The sequence below is a fragment of the Periophthalmus magnuspinnatus genome, chromosome 24, assembly GCF_009829125.3.
Source record: "Periophthalmus magnuspinnatus isolate fPerMag1 chromosome 24, fPerMag1.2.pri, whole genome shotgun sequence".
Lineage (NCBI taxonomy): Eukaryota > Metazoa > Chordata > Actinopteri > Gobiiformes > Gobiidae > Periophthalmus > Periophthalmus magnuspinnatus.
The window spans coordinates 16,259,502-16,278,777 of record NC_047149.1 but is presented as its reverse complement, the minus strand read 5'-3'; the positions used below and the strand labels follow the sequence as shown (position 1 = coordinate 16,278,777).

General features: G+C 37.8%; 1 protein-coding gene across 1 annotated transcript in view; it reads left to right on the top strand.

Annotated features, from left to right (window-relative positions):
• Positions 1-19,276, top strand: part of nbas (NBAS subunit of NRZ tethering complex) — a 150,458-nt gene that overhangs the window by 58,131 nt on the left and 73,051 nt on the right. Inside the window, exons 36-41 of the mRNA XM_033990759.2 lie at positions 421-495; positions 2,371-2,547; positions 3,271-3,384; positions 5,678-5,801; positions 10,092-10,168; positions 11,511-11,648. Coding sequence (XP_033846650.1) covers positions 421-495; positions 2,371-2,547; positions 3,271-3,384; positions 5,678-5,801; positions 10,092-10,168; positions 11,511-11,648 — 705 coding nt within the window. The remainder of the gene's footprint in view (positions 1-420; positions 496-2,370; positions 2,548-3,270; positions 3,385-5,677; positions 5,802-10,091; positions 10,169-11,510; positions 11,649-19,276) is intronic.

Sequence of the window (19,276 nt, the reverse complement as noted above, 5' to 3'; positions counted from 1 at the left end):
GAGTTCCGTTTTTCATGGCATGCATAAATATGCATATTGGATATGTATAACCAAATTTACAAACAAATAGATTTTGTCTTTGTCTCTTTGTTCCAAAATTATTTTTTCTTACACCATTTACAAATGCTTATTATTTTTTGTGCATTATTAAAGCCTGTCTGTTTAAATGCAGTGTTATTGCAATCGGACTCAACTGTTATGTCCAATTTCACGCTGTCGCAGCATGGGAAGTTGACCTATACTACAAACACAATAACAGCCATTTTGTACAAGGAGAAAATTATGTTTTCATAAAGTGCTGCAATCTTTGCCCATTTGGCTTTTGGCAACAGCTTTTACCAGTTCCCCTGATATTGTTTGACAGGTTAAAAATAAACCAACAAATCAAAACGTGTTATACTGTTTTTGTGTGTTTTGCAGGTGCTGTATCAAGCAGTTAACTATCAAATGGAGCCTGAGAGCAGTCCACCAGGTGACGAGCCGGATGCTGCCAAAGTACGTATCACATTAAATTCTATTTTTGTCTGTATTATTCCTTTGTTGGAGGTTCATTTGTTTGGAATTGTATTTTCCCTCTCTCCATATTTAATGAGCAGTATATCTAGTGTTAAGGTTGCTCAGCTCCTTGGGGTTATTTATGATGCCTCTTCCTGTACAGCGCTGCCAGCTTTACGATGCTTTGAGTGGGCGTTAATGTTTCATGACTTTGCATTGTGTATGGATGGGCTCTTATTGGGAGCTGTCTCTTGTCATTTTATTGCTGTATTGACGACTCCACAGGTCCACCGTCATGTTCACCGTGTGGGGATGCTGCTCTGGACATGTATTTATCTGTTCGAGTGCACAAACATCTTAAGTGTGTGTGTGTGTTCAGGCTGCTTTCATTGCCCGACCCTCAGCCCCTTGTCACATCAAAAATTAATGAAAGGCATTAAACGATTTGGCGCTAACCCACAGCTCCCTGAATAAGACACAATGTAGTTTTCTTATCACCATAGAAACAGCTAAAACACAGACCTATCAGTCTTTAATTTTTTCATTGGGGTAGAGGGAATAATTTACATGTTATCTCATAGAACAATAACCATTATTAAATATACATGTAGATGACCAGGGTTTCTTGTAAAATTAGAAGAAAATGCAGAAAACATACCAAAATTAATTATTTACTTCAATAATTGTTCCTTGTGGAAAATGCAGCAATCTATCTTGCCATGGCCTATAAAAATATTCCCAATTCTAATAGCCTGCCTCCCTAGCCAATACAAATAAACAAATTGATTGTAATGATAGACAGACATATCAACAAACCAGCAAATTAAGGCGGATTTCTCATCCTTGTTAGAGCTTCAAATATAAACTGTTATTGTATAATATGTATTTATCCATCCTTTTGTAATTTTACATTCAAAATTGACTTTTTTTAGCAAAGAAATGCAGTGTGTATGTGTGTCTTTTCTTCAGTGCTTAAAAGGCTTAGTGTTTAAATGGTGTATTGTAATTCCCAGATGCAGTGCACAAACAAACAGTGCAGCCGACTCAACAACAGAGAACCTTGCTCTTATTAAAGTGCTTCTTCTCGAGTACCTAATTAAAATCACAACAAGAGAGTCTGCCCCTGTTCAAACTACAGATACCTTTCCTGCATGTCCTGTCCTTTTGGTGCAGCAGTACAGATGTAGTGATCAAAAAGTCTTGGGAACTGCACTTATTTGCAAAATGTAACTGTTGGGGGCAAACTTTTAGATATGTTAGAATACGAATTAGTTGTTTATATATATATAGAGAGAGAGAGATAGAGAGATAGCGAGATAGAGAGAGATATGTTCTACAGTACAGAAGTCAGGGCAAATTTATGAAATCATGTGAACAAAGAAAGTGCATTAATGTACAAAAATACTCGGAATTGTACAAAAATTTGCAGTGATGGGTCCCGTGACCAGATGGAACTTAAAACAATTGTCTTCTTCCTTCTTGGGTGTCTATAACAGAAATTGGCTTGGCTTCATTACTGTGTTCTTTACTTAAAGGTGCTGTACCTGATTTTATGGGCTTAAAAAAGTGAAAAATAGAACTAGTTTATTTTAAATGTTTGCCGAGGTCCAAGGCTATTCCTCACTTTACTTATGCATTCAGAGCATCTTAATTATTCACTGTGATGAGTATATAATGCAGACAGAGCACAGCAGACTTATTTTGACCTCAAGAGCAGCTTATACAATGTGTCTTCACAGAGGCAAGAGAAATTTTGGTCAAATACATGGGATAAAATTGGGTACTTAAACATTTTCCTCCTCGACTAAAACTTGTTCAAAGTGCTATACATTTCAGCAGTAATGACCCTATTACGTTTTGTTTGTTCTGATCCAGGTCAGTCCCCCAGCCTTAGACTCTTCTGTGGGGAAAGCAGGTGATTTACTGCACAGAACAACAGCAAAAACCATGGAAGTGCTAACCACAACAGGAATGACCACAAAGGCTGTGCTCACCGCCGTTAGTGACCATCGCTGGTGGAAGGAATCCATCAATTATCTGAGGCCGCGACAAGTAAGGTTAACACAACATATTTCATTGTGGCTGCTGTGGTTTACCAAAGACACTTTTACGCCACATAAATACAGGCATTTTGTTGTAGTTCTCTCATGATTAGATCTAGTTTTAAAGGCCCGGACAAACACTTGCACAAACATGGTCTCTCTCAAGGGGTTTCCTAGAAAAAGGCAACCAAAGAAACATAATTATTGTTGTTGCATTGTAAATGTCAAGGAACTAATAATACCTTATGGTGTGTAATTAGCTTTTGTATGATCTTGTGTGTTGTAACATTGAGATTATATGGCCATTATATAGAGGTTTAATAAGAAACATTAAAGCTACTGGCACTACACACAGGAGCGCAAGTTTCCTTTCTCTATACATACTGTAGCACTACACATTTTAGCACATTTACACATGCTTTTATATCTCTAACACATTCCAGGCTTTTATAGTCCTCATCTAAAAGCAACCAATCAAGAGCCCATCCCCTGCATAATTAATCCTGGTTCATGTTGAATATTTTAACACCTCGTAGTTTGCCGGCGGCGGCTGTTGTTGGTGGTCGCTGAGGTGGAGATTGATGGTATCTCGGGTCTTGGCGGAGATTGTGATGGGAAAGGCCCAGTGCTGCTGGGGTTTGGAGCCGGCGCCTAGATGCGGGCACAGACAGAGGGAGATGACAGGGCTGTGGGCATGTTGTGAAAGTTTAATGATGTTTTGATGGCTCCTCAGGGTCACGGAGCAGGAGCCACTAGTCGGGAAGGGGCGTGTGAGAACTCCAACCTGCAGCGTCAAGGCTGTAGCCCCTTTTATCAAGATCTTATTGATGATCCCTATGTCGACCCGGTAAGTGGCTTCGTATCAGGCCTCATTATTTCCTCTTCCTTTTTACTATGCTGCGGTCCTTATTTCTGCAAGTTACCCAAGGACACCTTTTCAAATTACAGTGAAAATTGCCTGAGTAGGTTCATGGCTTTAGGCATTTAATTATGCTTACCTTCCATGACTAAAAAAACACTGTTGAGACTGAATAAAATTTGACTTTAAGACTAAGTAGTTAAAAGCCTAAAAGCCATTTAGAAGTATGGTAACAGAAGCACACTGCTTTAAACAAGCATTATGCAATAGATGAAGACTCTGATGTTCATTATCTCTTCACTAAATAAACAAACATACATTGTTAAGTTTTGGGTTGTGAATGAAATAAATATAGGTTATCTGGGTTCTAAAAGCACAGACAGTGGAAAGATTCTCTGGGCCTCAAACTTAATATTACTCGATACTTAAAGGTGCACTTTGTAACTTTTGGTGGGGGGGTCCATTACTATATGTTATTGATTTGCCTGGATTGTTCCACAGTATGGCATTAAATGTCTTGCATGTATTTTACTATGGGTTTTTGTTGTTCAAAAATACTTAATAAAATACTTAATCAAAAATACTATATACAAAAATACTGGGGTTGTTTCTCCACAGATCTGCCAGGTTCATCACCTGCTTGTCTTCATGGAGCTTATTCTATTGCCATAGTGCGTAACATCACACATTGACACAAAATGGTACCGGACCCTCTTCCAGTAAAAAGTATCACCAGATCTAAACAAGGTCTAAAATAGATTTGAAAACCATTAACAAAATGAACTGATTCATCCCAGTACTAGTCTGTTACCCAGAGTTTCAGGACCACTCCTCTATGGGTTTGAAAGTAAACAGATGGACAGGTGCAGGCAGACAATATATAGAAATTCTGTAAATGTGTAGGTGTTATGGTGGAGTTCAAAGCGGAGGTGGAAGCATATTGAAGCCAGCTCATAGCTGTTCCTTGTTTGCGTTTGTGATAGACAGACTGGCAGATGAGGCAGGACAAGCATGAGACCAGGATGGATAGGATTTGAAATGAATACATCAAAGGGGTAGCTTATGTTCTATTTTAAAGGGGAGACTATGTATCCATTTAGAATTAGGCTGTGTATTTTTATCATGTAGAGATTGGTATGATCCATGGGTACATATGTGAGTTTAGCTTGCTTTATTCCTTTGCATTTATTTTAGATAGATAGAAAGATACACTATGTAACTTTTCTGGTGTAGGGTCTACCACCTGCTTACCTGCTTTTACGCAGAATGGCATAATGGCATTAAACGTATCTATATTCATGGAGACAGTTCAGACATGAGGATGATGACGATGATGATTAATAATACTCACATAATGCTTGTATAGCGCTTTTCAAGATACCCAAAGATGCTGTACAGGTGACGACGAACAAAGACAGAAGAAACAAAAAAGTAGTTTTAAAGGAGAGGCGAACAGAAAGAGAACATGTTTTTTTTTAGGTATTTTTGACAGATTGACACACCTGAAACTGAATAAATGCAAAATAGACTGTTTAATGCCATACTTTGAAACATTCCAACATTCAAAAAAATATCTCCATTGTGGCGGACTCTCCACCTAAATCATAAATAGTGCACCTTTAAAGCTCTTGATACTTTCATTGAATTTGATCACATTGCACAAATTGTTAACCCACGCGACGTAAAGATCGATTACAATGATGGCGAGTTGTATTAGCACCATTACATCTAAACTGAAGGAATCTGACCATCAGCAGGTACAGCAGAAATGTAAGAAAAATCATTTAACCTTTTAGCTTACAAAGTGCTTACCCTGGGCTGTGACTGGACTTTTACTCCCAAACACAAATCATATGGTTCGCAAAAAGAGTGGACGCACGGAGAAACAGAGAGGAGCGATACATCTTTCTTCATGACATTTTAATAGGCCACTCCAAATCCTCTTCTCTGCTTCCTCTCAAGCATTCATCCCCTCTCCATCATCCATCTACCAATAACCACTCTGCACGTCCATCTTCCAACCAGCTGATCAATGCCGCTGGTTTTTACTTTAACAGTTTGTATGAGAGGAGAGTGATTCTGATGGAAAGGCAAATTTGACATGACAGGTTGATTTATAGTGCTGAGATGGACAGGAAGTTGAATGTTTCTACAGCTTTGAGGCACTACCGCCTAATCTCATCTCTTTGTCAAATCTTGATCTGCTTTTGGGAATTCCCTCAATACTGGGATAATATTTACTGAAAAGCTGTATCATTTTATCTTGATTTTTTTCTTGTAGAGTCAAGATGTGTATTCATCTTACGAAGACGTGTTGCAGGAGGATTTTGCTGAAGTTTTGTTACGGACAGGAAAACTTGCTGAAGCGAAGACAGAGGGACAGACTCAGTTCCCTGCCACAGAAGGTAAAATACACCCACACATTAGGAACTGAAAATAACATTACACCAGCCACTTATTTCAACTCACTATGGATTCAGTCTTCATCAGTGTTCATTAAATATGTTGTGTGCATAATCTGAGATAATAATACCATTCATTAAGATTGCAGTAAAACAATTAACCAAAAAGAAAACATTACAGATAGAGGGTCGCAATGATTTGGGCCTTTGAGGCATCCATAGCTCAGTCAAAAAATTTGCAGATTATTCCCTTTACCAGCTATGTATATTTCCATTGTGTCTTTGGGCAAGACATTTCACCTCCTTGCTTGCATGTTTGTGTTTTTGCCGAGATAGGGGTGGGCTATTTACAAAAAATAAACAAAAACAAAATACATGTTGAGACTTTCGAGACTAGAGTTAAGATTGTGATTTAGATTTCATCATGTTTTGACTTTATTCTGTATTTAAGAGATAACTACTACTGAGCTGCACCTTAACAATAGGTGAATGAGTTCTCCCAACATAATATATGCAGCTAATCTTTTAAACTTCTTGTATCTAATTAAAACTTTACCCCTAATCTCTGTAATTCTCCAGTATTTGCTCCCAGTCGCTATCAGCACTGCTTCTGCCCTCTGTGTCTCCCCATTCATCTCACCAGGCCATGCCATATGCGGTGATCTGGGGAACATTGCGAGGAGAATAGCCTCATATTGATTAATTAATGTGAGCTCACGCATCCCATGGTAACGGTAAATAATGGCACATCACCGTGGAGATACCAGGGAGATAGCGTGAAGTCAAAACATCAAGGCTGCTCCGTGTGATAGATCACAACTACTGCCCAAAATCAATGGTGTTACAAAAATAAACTGTGTTTTGGTGCGTTTAAAACACACACTTGGAATACCAATGGTGCTGCTATAAGCCCAGAGACTACATCCAGTCATCCCTCCCTCCTCCTCCACAAAAGTCACCTTCCTTTCAGAGCTGCCTGTTGAAAAAATGTATCTGGACAGCTTAATGTTTGATAATGCCTTTGATTTATAGTAATATTTACTTGCTGTTATTAAAAATATCATGACCAAGGTCTTTAGAAAGCAGTTATATTGATTTGTGTATTAATTTATTTAGATAAGGCTAAGGTAATTAATGGTGGCACAAAGATAGTGACTCATTGAGCTGGCCAGGAGACCAAAGTCCACACATACTGCCTACAGAATTAGTATTGGCCACATGCTAACTGGACCATAATAAGTTGTTTTTCACCTTGGCTACACAGGTGAAATAGCAATAAGTCACTGTCTCCCCATGCTAGCCTCTAACTATGTGCCCAATTTAGCTGACACAGCCCTGACATCATGATTGCGTGTGTGGACGGCATTCCCACTCCTCCTCTTTATCACTCTACTGTTTTCAAACAGAAATACGGCACACTTTTAAGTCGGGGGGGTTATCTATTCTGTGTGTGTTTACCCCTCTGGTAATTCCTGTCCTGATGCTATCGGTAGCTTTAGAGAGCCGTATAATCAGCTCATTCGGAGGTGTAGCTCATTGAAACCCGGGGGGTGCAGGCAAGAGAGAAAAGGTAGACCCTGCTTAAGACGCCTTTTATGGCTTCTTCCAACCAATAGCATCTCCATATAGACTGTTAAGTGATTGAAAATTGGTGACAGGGAAGGCGGTTCCATGAAACTGAACCCACACTGTGAATATGCACAGACTGAATAATAGAAAACACTCTTTCTTTTGTTTCATTAATAGTCAACTGTCCAATTGATAGTCCAGGTTGCTTGGTCTTACTCAGTGCTACAAAAATTTCAAAGAAATCCGCAACGTAATTTGAAATTAATTAATACTCACTTTAATTGCTTACACATGCCAATTTTAAAATTACATTAAACCGCCACTTCAGAAGTCCCTCTATAGTTTGAAATACATACTGGACCATAGATGACTGATAAGTCTCAAAGAATCCTCATGTTCAGTTCTTTGCCAAGAGTAGCAGTTTTCCTGCTGGAAATAAAACTTGAAATAAGACTTTGATGAATGACAAAATGTCTTTTAGACATGGTTGTATAAATTCCCTCTCGAATAAAAGCATATAGTTCCACTTGTCACGTCATTTAATTACAATGCATTTATGTGATTCAATCTAAACACTGATTTGTGTTTGACTTAGCACTTATCTATTCAAAAGTTTTAAGCGTATGAGACCCTGTTGCTCCTGTAGATTTTGATTATCATTGTTATTATACGTCAATGTGATATTCATTTGCCTATGAAATTTTATATTTTCTTTAAAAAAAACAAATTAAGCAAGTTTTTTATTCATTTCCTGAACATAAACAAGACTTTAGATGTAAATGCTGACTAAAAGTACACTGCTTTGCTAAACATAGACATAGGAATTCACTTCACAAGCAGGCACAAAAATGTTCTTTGTGCTTGACTATTATTTTGTTGGTCATGTAGTATTTAGCATCACTCTCTAATAACTGACTACCCCTTATTTTGACCTCTTCATCGGTAGCTTCTTTATCATTTATTTATCAATATGCTGACACATGCATTAGCCCTGTGCATTTTGTCCTTCCCTGCAGTGGGCCACCTCCTCTCCGCAGTGCTCCACTTTCCCCTGTCTGCTCTGCTTAGTCTCAGGCTCTCATCACCCGCACACCCTTTTGTTCTCCCTGGGTCCAACTCAACAAAGTGATTCTGTCGGCCGCTGCATCTACACACACTGCCAACTGTTTCCTCACTGAGTTTAGACTGGATGATTAACTGTGCTTATGGCAGTTGTTGACACATAAACTAGTGTGAGATAAGAGAATACATATGGCTGATGGAAAGGTTGAAAGAAAAGTCCGCAGTCAGAACTCTTTTAGGGTCTTTGTTCTCTCAGTCGTAATTGTACAAAATTAAAAAGTAAAATTCCTTTTGTTTCTCAATTATCTACATGTACAATACACTACTATAATGCCTTGTCCATCCAGGAAAGGTCCAAGTTAGAGCTGTTTGAAAGGTAGTCCTCAGGTTAAACCTCCTCCCTTTATGGCAGGATTTATTTAGCTCAGCGCAGACCAGTACCATCAGATTAAAAATGACTACTGGATGGGAGTCGAAATGTCTTCAAAACAGTGTCCAAGATGACTACTTTTGAAACCTTTTCTACACTGTCAAAGATTATTAAAACCATTCTGCCCACAATATCAAATACTTTAAAAGAATTTACTATGAGACACAATAGTAACAAATTGTACTGCTAGCAAACTTGTCCCTCTCTCGGAAAATTGGCCACGTCTCAATTCTTTTTCCTTGCCTCCTGGGTTTCTCAACTGTCAGTTATGTCTGTTGGAAATAACCTGCTTCTCTTGTCTATGGCTTTCTTTGCGCTGTGGGCGGGATTTAAAGCATAAGGAATAAGGAAGCAATGAGATCGAATAGGACAAGACAGTCTTTCTGAAGTTGTAGCTCCAGAATCCTCAGATGTTGTGGGGGGGGGGGGGGGGGGGGAACATAGTAACTTCAGATAACTCTAAAGTTATCTGAAGTTACTATGTCCAAACTAATGAAATTTCCCATTTTATACTTTGAAACGCTAAACAATGTAAAAATATATGTTAGGAAAAATATCTTAAGTGATCTAATCTGTTTGTATCAACGTAGATTTCTTGTGGCAGTTGCTCTTGTCATGTAGGTAGGTTTTTACATAGAATTTGATATATTCATTAAGCAAAGTCAGTTAGGAATACCAATATGAATTAATGTTTTCTCTTTTGTAATTTTTAATTCTGTGCTCAATGATGATCCAAGTCAACTTTACATCCAACCACTATATCAAACTTAAATTGAGATGGACAAGGTCGCTTTTTGTATACACTGTAAACATAATAGAACTTGTGTCCCTGCTTCTGTGATGTCTATAGGCTTATTATGCATTCAGTGGTGTGACTTTGACTTGGAAGTGGACCTGTATGAAGAGCTCTTATTAGAAGTAGCCTTGTCCTCTGAATAATAAAACTGTGCACAAGAGCTATTGCATACACACACACTGCTGACATTTAATGCATAAACTCTCAAAGCCATATGCTCATAATGGTCGACTGAGATGGACAAACCATAGGGGAATTATAATGATGCTTCTTGACATTGTCTTGCTCTCACTTCTACTTTTCTAACCTACTTTTGTCCGTCCCCGTTGAGAGGTAACAACATCTGTATTCATGCAACATATGCAGAGTCCAAAAAGAGGAGGTAGTGTTTTAATCCTTTGTGTCTTAGTTAAAGTCTTTTCTTCCCTCTCTCCAGTTCTGCTGCAGCTGGCCAACGATGCATTTCCCAGGGACATGATGCTGGCTCTGTCCTACTTACTGGCCTTGCCTCAGGTATTCACACACATACTGCACTTGAAGATGGCTTTTCATAGAATTGTGAGAATAATACAGTCATCCATAAAGCTAAACCTTTAAAGTACTCTACACATTGCAGTGTTTATATTTGTGTATACTTCTTCACTTGAAGTGGGCAGACTTTGTATTCAAGTTAGAGTACAGTTAAATAATATTATTCAAGTAGTACATAGTAGTGGCCCAAGCAGTTACTCAAAACTAAGAAAGTATTTGGGGATACAACTATTCAAGTAAGAGTCACTCTTAGAATAGCTGTCCGGGCATCACATCTGTTTTATAATTTGAGGTTAATATAATTAGAAGGAGTAAAGAACTTAAAATAAATCACACAATTTGGTATAAATTATATCTGAATAGGGTTAGAAACATGAATGTTCAAATCATTTAACTTTTGCCAGTTATTGTAGACTTATTCACAGTAAGAAGAGTACCCAAAATGTTTACTCATGTGAGTACTCTTGCACTCTAAAATGTATTACTCAAGTAGAAATAAAAGTATGGTGTGTAGTATGGTCTGTACTTGGCTAAGTACAATTGTATTTAAAAATGTAAGAATAACTGTAACAGAGTACCACACTCTTATGACAGGCTTTATTTATGAGACATATTTAGACCCTTGCTTGATCAGAACAATGGTTAGTATGATTATATGAAACATGGCACACAAAATGCAGCATCTCTACTGGCACTTAACCTTTTTGATGAGCTATTGTGGTGGACAGTTTCATTACTGTGTCAAATCAAAAAGACATTGTCAAAAATATCACCGCCATTCAGAGCAAGGGATTCATCATCTAATGACATATACTGACTCTCCTGATTGAAGTCCACTTCGGAGCGTCCTTACACAAGTTTAGTTTTACCTACTGACATGTCCTTTTGGACCTAATAGCTATTCCCAAAGTCTTAATTATTTGTTTAAATCTAATAATAATAATGGATAATGCACTGTTAGCCATAGTTTCTTGTGCTATAATAGGCATATTAGCAGTGGTACTTGAAGCAGTCATTCACTTACCTTGAATAAAAATACCATACCAATTTATTCTGCATTTTCTGTCTACTTCAGAGTTCATAATTTGTTAGACTACAGATAGATATTGTTTGCAAATATGCCAAGTAATCAAATTGTAAGCAAGTCTGTGTACAAAGGAGGAAAGTATAATGATCCCATATGTGAGAGCATTAAACTGGTATTGGTCCAGGAGAGCCTGTTAATGCCTGTGGTTTTATTAGACTGGTCTTCCTAACAAGCTGTTCTCCAAGTTAATAGGCACAGGTAGGACTGAGGAGGTTTAATTTCTTTCTGCTCTTTCAGGTGCTGGATGCCAACAAGTGTTTTGAGAAGCAGTGTCACTCGGCCTTGTCACTACAGCTGGCTGCGTACTACTACTCCCTGCAGATTTACAAGCGCCTTGTACCATGTTTCAAGGACAAGAACCACACTTTGTACCAGGTGAGTGAAAAATGATGTATACAGTTAAATTATGCATGGGAAATTTCAAAATTTATATAATAATAATCCGTCACATTTTTGTATTTTGTATTTTGAGATGAATTATCTGATTCAGGTCATTAAAGGTTAGGTGCCCTGTAACCAATCTTTTCACATGTACTTGAGCAAATATGTCTTGCCCCCAGTATAGCTATATTGTATAAGCAGCTCTCTTGAGGTCAAAATAAGTCAGCTGCGTGCCATCTGCATCTAATTACAAAGCGTTTTATTGATTATTGATAATCAGGAAGAGCGTGTTGGCATGCCAAGTGTTGTTAGGTTTATCCTTCACAGCAAATCCCCACAGTCTCTGGGAGCTTATAAACTCATCATGGTGACTAATTAGGGTGTTCAGAATGACCTCCTGATTAAGAGTAAATTGAGGAATAACTTCGGACCACTGCAAACTGTTTAAAATCTTTTGTTCTGTTTTTCACATTTTTAAGACTGTTAAAATCATGTACAATGTCCTTACGGTATTGTATAAGCCAGTGGTAACTAGCTATTCTTTGTTGGGTGGACTTGATCCAAAACTTAATTTATTTACTTCTAGTCTAGGAGTTGTACGGCAGCAATTTCAAGTACTTTCATTACTTGCTTTACTTCCTTATGGGATATTGACTGCTCTGTGCCCAAAATATATCAATACCCCAAGCTGATAAAAGGAAAACAAAGCTAAAGGTTGGCTATATTAAATTCCACTATCACATTTTTCCAGATCATAAATTCAACTGCACCATTTCCACATTTTGTTTTTCATATTATACCCAGCATTTTATGAACACCTAGTATTGAAACAGCAGTGCTTCAAGGGAGATGTAAACTTCGTAGACCAAAGTTTTTGAAAAGACACTTAACAAGTTTGTTGCCTTTTGAGACAGAGCATATTTTGTTTAGGCAACACAGCGGTAAACCGCTCTGTCAGCCATGGTTTAAATCTTATACGGGGGTCCTGCAGGAATAGAACAAACCAAATTAGGTGGCCGGATTGCTTTTGACATGTTCAAACAGGCATACTGAACCGGGGCCCTTTTGGTCACAAAATCAAATGAATATGTGGCTAAAACAAGACTAATGCATGTTCATTATTTATTGAAAAAGCTCAAAGCTCCTGGAGAAGGCTGACTTTACAAAGGTTCAACTGCGCTCAAACTGGCTCTCTTCTAGATATTACACTAGTCATTGGGCTGCAGAGTAAACAGGCTCGCTATAATGTACTGATAAAAACTGTATTGTAAGAAAATTTAAATTATGATAAATAAAAATAGGATCCCAGGTTAGAGAAAGACAAAACAGGATTGTTGTGAAAGAGGACAAGTTGGTTGGTGTGAGTAACAAGGATGCACTGGACAGGATTGGATCAAATGAGAAAATTATTCTGTACCACTCAACCCCTGTAAAAGATCAAAATATTATAGTAAAAGCCAAAGTTAAATTTGTCAACTGGCCAAAAGTTGTAGGAGTGAAGAAATTTCACTGGTCATCCAAGCCGCTTCTTCAGTTCTGGTCAGATTGCTGGTGAACACTGCCTATCTGAAGGGACGAGCTACCTACACTGAAGCTGTAAACAGCTATTGTTTACAGTTTCAGCCTACTGGCTAGCTCTAGAGCATTAAAGATTGAAAGTAGGCCATTAAGGCCTCAGCCACTAATGCTGAAACTGTCAATCTGGTAATCTGACTAGAACTGAAGAAGTGGCTTGGATGAGCAGCGAAAGGTTTCACTCCTACAGCTGTCCACTTGACAGATTTACCTTTGGCTTTTACTATGGATCAGACCTGGACGACTGAGGGATTTAAAACATTATTTTTACATGTAGTAAAGAACAACTACAACAACTTTTAAAGACAAAACTTCTAATAGTCAGAACTAATACAAACCATTTATATAGCGATATAAATGATCCTTAAAAATACTTAGTAGTGACCCTCGTGTAATAAAATATACTTTAATCATTCTACCCCTTGTAGCTTGCATAGAGAAGACTTTTCTATGTAACTTAACCCTGTTTGAAAAACTCTACTTTTCAAATTAGTGAGTTACCTCTATGTTGGAAGTTCTGCAGACTCGTGGGCACATTTCCTTCATGACACTAGGTCACATTGGCTAATGTTAATCCAAACATTTAATTAAAAACTTTTGATAGAAAGTTTAAAAGTTTAAGGCAGAAAATGAATAGGTACAGTGCTTGAGCAATAGAGCAGCTTCACTCAATATTTCATTCCTTTGTGGATTCATTGTATTTAGAAAGAACTTTGAAGTAGTCTCCTATACAGCCTTTCTATAGTGAAGTATAGAGCATATTCTGTTCTGATTATACTATAGAAAAAGAGACATCTAGTAAGTATCTATTATTATGTAGTTGGGACATTTTAATCTTTCTTTTCAATGGCCGTTGGGCTGCAGCGAACAAGACCATTGTTCCAACCAAAGTGGTTACACAAAAGGCTTTCAGTGCAATTTAAAAAGGAACGATAAGGATACAATCAGTCATGATAATTGAACAAAACTGGGAAACTAACAACGATGAAATTACTAGCAATTATGCTTTCACAAATCAAAATTATTGTCCAATTACTTGCTTTAATTAAAGAGAAGCAATGCGCCTTTGCACTATAAGCATATGTAAATTATTTCCCCTTGCCTTCACTGTTGTAATTATTGTTGCACGATTATAGCAAAATTGTCTGTCTTTTTTTGTTAAGATGTTGAGATGTAATGCGTGACACCCGTTTTTGTGGGGAAAACAAAGAAAACCTTAGCGGTGGGAGGAGAGCCACGGCGGTAAGAGGCTGATTGGCGCAGAATGGAGAAAAGATGGCTGTGACCTTTCTGTTGAGTGGACCGGCAGCTCTCAGGAGGTTTTAGCCCAGGTGGACGAGGGAGGTAAAAATTTAGAAGGAAAGATGCTGGCTGTAGAAGAAGTGCATAAGTGTGTCCTGGATGACATACAAGGCCAGGTTCACACACACACACAGACACACACACCCCCACACACACAAACAACATTGTCCTTTATTCACAAAAGTCACACTTTACAGATACTCAACACATCCTAATGCTAGTAATCACTCCACAACCTCCTGCCTCCGGTGAAGTTCAAGTCCATTAACTTAAAATATATCCGGCTTCTCCTCCCCCGCACCTCTCTGGCACTTTCATGATTGCCTAATTCCTTTTACCTTTTTATGTGAGCGTCCTCGTCCCCTCTTTCCTGTGTCCAGATTGAGAGCTTGTTATCTTGTGTACCAGGTTGTGTCTTCACTTAGTTGGTATTGATCAAGTGGAGACAACTTTTGCCTTGAAAGTGGAGTACAAATGAGAAAAACCTTTCTAGTTACATGGAGTTGTAATGTGAAAAGTTTTTCTGTCCTTCAAGCAAGTGTTTCTTATGTCCATAGATGTTCAGACTCATTGATTATTGTAGATGGCTTGTCAGTATAGCCTATTCCAGGGGTGCTCAGACTTTTTCAGTATGTGAGCTACTTTTAAAATGATCGTGTCTGAAAGATCTACCACCTAATATAAAAATGTTAAACATATGTTTATTTGTAAATGTATTATGAATTCTTACATGTACAGTGCATTTTGATGTACCTTGCACAACGTCATGAGATAATACTGCACAACACAACTGAACTTCTTACATGTTCATAATTACTTGAATGATGATTACTGCTCTGATGACTTGCACTGAATGGAATCAGTGAGGGATGTATAGTTCGGGCAGTAGCTTCTGACAGTCAGCCAGGAGTAAAATAGCATTTTTCGTTTGAAAGCGATAACAGAGCTACCGGTAATCATGTTGATTATGGTTTTGTCTTTTTTTATAGCCATAAAAATCATGTTAAACGAAGTATCAGAATTTACTGCATTTTTTCACACAACTACTTCTATTTTACACATCCATCCGTATTTTTTCTTTTACGCATCGAATAAATGACTGGGAAAATCCCCGCAGCACCCGCGCTCTCATTTGTCACCTTCAAGGGACAACAGAGGCAGATTACCGTAATGACAGTAAAATATTTAGATAGCCCCATGTCTCTGCTTTGAGACGCCATTTGACTTTACATGAGAGCACGACTGGGCACGGAGTTACGCTGCTGGAAAGTCCACAACCGCACTCTATCGGCGACGATAGGATCCAACGCTATAGGGTTAAACTAACTCGCACTTGTTTATGCGTGTGCAGCGCCAATGATGTGACCTAGGGTCAAGTGTAATCTGACTGGTTGTCCTGTATATTAGTCATGTGACTGGATGGATGACGGGACGTGATCTACCCAAAATGCCTTCGCGATCGACTGGTAGATCGCGATCGACTGGTCAACACAAATGTGGTAATTTATCGTTATTGTAAAATGTGTTAGTTGAAATTTGAAGGCTAAAATGATCCGCAAAAGTGCAGACGTATTATTTTTTACTGTTTAAAAAGTTGCATCATCCATTGTTATTTTTAATCAATTCTTTGCAGCATTTTGGCGTTATTTTTATTATAAACACTGCAAACAAGCTTCAAATATTGCTTGTCCTCAAAACAACATTCACAATATTATAACTTGGGAATTAGCGTCTGGGAGATCCTGATGCAACCTTATGTTACTCTCTTGACCCTGAAACTTTTCTCTCACTTTTCTTCTGAAGTAAAAAAACACTGATAGTTGCTACTAAGGGTTTATTTATTTATGAGTGAATTTTATGTTCTAGAGTATTACGTTACTGTCTCCTATATCAGTTTCCACTTTCTTTTTACAGTCTTTTTACTGCTCTTGTGGAATCTGCGGCTTTTTGAGCTGCACTATCTTGACTCTGCATACTGTATACATGTCTCTTTCGCTCTTTTGCTCATTCACTCTCCCTTATCTTAAAGCTCACACATTCTACGACGTCTGATATTTAATTTTAGATAGTATGACAGCCTGTATGCTAGTTCCCATTTGCATTCCAAAGTCAGGTCTGGAGATACGCTTTTTTTGTCTTGGATGTTTTTCGACAGCGCGTAATTGGCCGTGTTTGTTAGTTACCACATTGTTTTGTCTGTGTTTATGTTAGCGGTGTAGTAGCTTGCCAAGAGCGTTAGATGTTGCTATCGAAGTAACAGCGGGTGGGGTATTTTAGTGTGTATATTTTGTATTTTCATGTCAAGCTGTCTAAACGTGTTTCCTACTCTGCATTTGAAGAGCAGTAACATGGCATCTCAATAAGTCTTGCACCTTTTCTTCAATTCTCTATTGCATAATTTCAAACCTGAGCAATAAAACACCAAACACCCAAGCCACTAAAGTCATTCAGTTGCAAATTGCATCCAAGCTCTCTGCAGGGTCTGCTGGAGGTGTTGAATTGAATTGATGGTAATTTTTCTGATTCTAAGTATATTTATTTTGCATAGGAAGATAGCATTAAACTTCTTATGGCTCGAGCAATTTGTCCCGCTGTATGTAAGTAACTATTAAGTAAGGCTGCACAATATCGTAATCCAATCAAAATCACAATTTGACTTGCAAAGGCTGCATTTATTTTGATAATATAATGACGTCTGCAAAAGTATCCTGTCTTTTTATAGGAAAAATCTAGTTCCATCTTTAGTTTAGATCTCTACAAACATGTTCTGATGTACATGGGATTCTTGTATTAGTTTGTCAAGTCATATTCCAGTCTTCTCTCAAATATTAATGCTGGTGTTAACATATCAGTCCAAAGAGCACATTGTAAAGACAAAGTGTCATCATTAAGAGGACATATTTTGATTCCATCAAGTATTAATTGCTGACATATAACATATTTAGATTAGCATGTCATCTTTTATTGTTTAGAAAATCCTATATTTGCTGAAAACAACATATCAACTTGTTTTATACTTTTCACTTTCGTTTTTCAGTCTCCCCGCCCTTTGTTTTTGCGCCACTCCCTCTAACAAAAAATCTAAAAACAATAGTTGGTTCCAGCCATAACAAGAACATGGGCATTAGTCAGATTCATGTTCATCTTTATACAATACACTAGAGTAATGGTGGCAGTAAGCAATTTCAGCCCTGAACACTATTACTAGACAATGCTGTAATTCTCATTTATCATCCATCCATATGTTAAATCTTATTCTACTGTAAAGAAGCTGTCAAAAGCTTAAATAGTGTATTATTAATCCCGTTTGGTCTAATTGGGGTGGCACTAGGAGAGAAGCTACAGTCTGGGGACCCATTTAAGTTCCAAGGGTCAGTTCTTTGGTCAGTGTACCGGAGAAGCATTAAGTATTTAACATGCATTTATAAAGAATGGCGAAAGGCCTGGGGGTATAGACCCATTAAAAGAATAAGAGTGATTTTGAAGTCTTTTTTGGTTATGATTTTCGACAATTCTGGGTATATAAACACATTGCTAATTATATGTATTTTATTTGTCAGCTCATTTAACTATCTGCTATTTATATGATTTTACTCAAAAGCTAATATTCTGTCTCTGAGATGCGACACTGCCATTCAATACGACAACAAGGTAATGGTACATATATAAATCTGTTCTTTCTGTTGAGAATAACCCATCCAATTTACCCCTCTAGCCTTTTCTTTTATTCACAACTGTCAAGGAATACATATTTTTCAAGTGGTAAAACATTCCATGCTCTTCATGTGAAATCAATTTACAAAATCATGATTCTGCCCTCTGGAAAAGAAAAAAAATCACAGACAAAGCACATAAGCCTACAACATAGTATGAGATATATTGCCTGAGGTATAGCATTGTTCTGACACATATTGCCATGGATTTTGAGAAATAATGTAAAGAAATGATTCACCAATACAGAATTTACTGTTTCCTTTTTAAATCAAACTTCTGAAGTAAACAGACTGTGCCACGATATTCAATTCAATTGCCCTTTTCTGTGGTACATGCATTTTCAATCTATGTTATTGAGCCCATACATTTGACTTTGTGGGGCTTTAGCCATACTTTGCCGTCCGATTAGAGGCATGATGCGTGACGAAACAGCAGTGGGATCCATGACACAGAGACTGACTCTTACTCCTCTGGGCATAATGAGCCACTTCCTCTCTCCCGCTCAGGAGAGAAGCTTTCATTACCGCGGCTCAAATGGAGGCACTCTTTGTGGTAATTGTTGCTTTGGTTGTGTTTACATAATATCACAAAAAGCCTGTATTTATACTGCTGTCTGTTTACCTGGCCTTGTCACAGTTGTAACGTGTGACTTTTCGCCTTGATTTTGTGTGCCTTTTGGATAATTGAGTTTGAATGAGCAGCCACTGGGGGAGCTCAGAGCAAAGATGGAGATTTTCACTCATTTATCTTATGCAGTTTTCTCTGCCTATTGATTTTACACTTGCCTTGTATACACACATACATTTCACAAAACTGCAATTGCATGGGTGTAGTATTCGTTCAGAAATATGGCTTAAGGATATAATTTTTTTTAGGTTTATAGACACACAGTACATAAAATACTGAAGAATATGTCATTATAAATGTAGATATTGAGAAGTTTACTAATCAAGTAAGACTATTCTTTATTTTCTTTATTAAAAGTACACTGTATCGTTTCACTTGGGGGGTTCCATCTCCTGTTTGTTCCC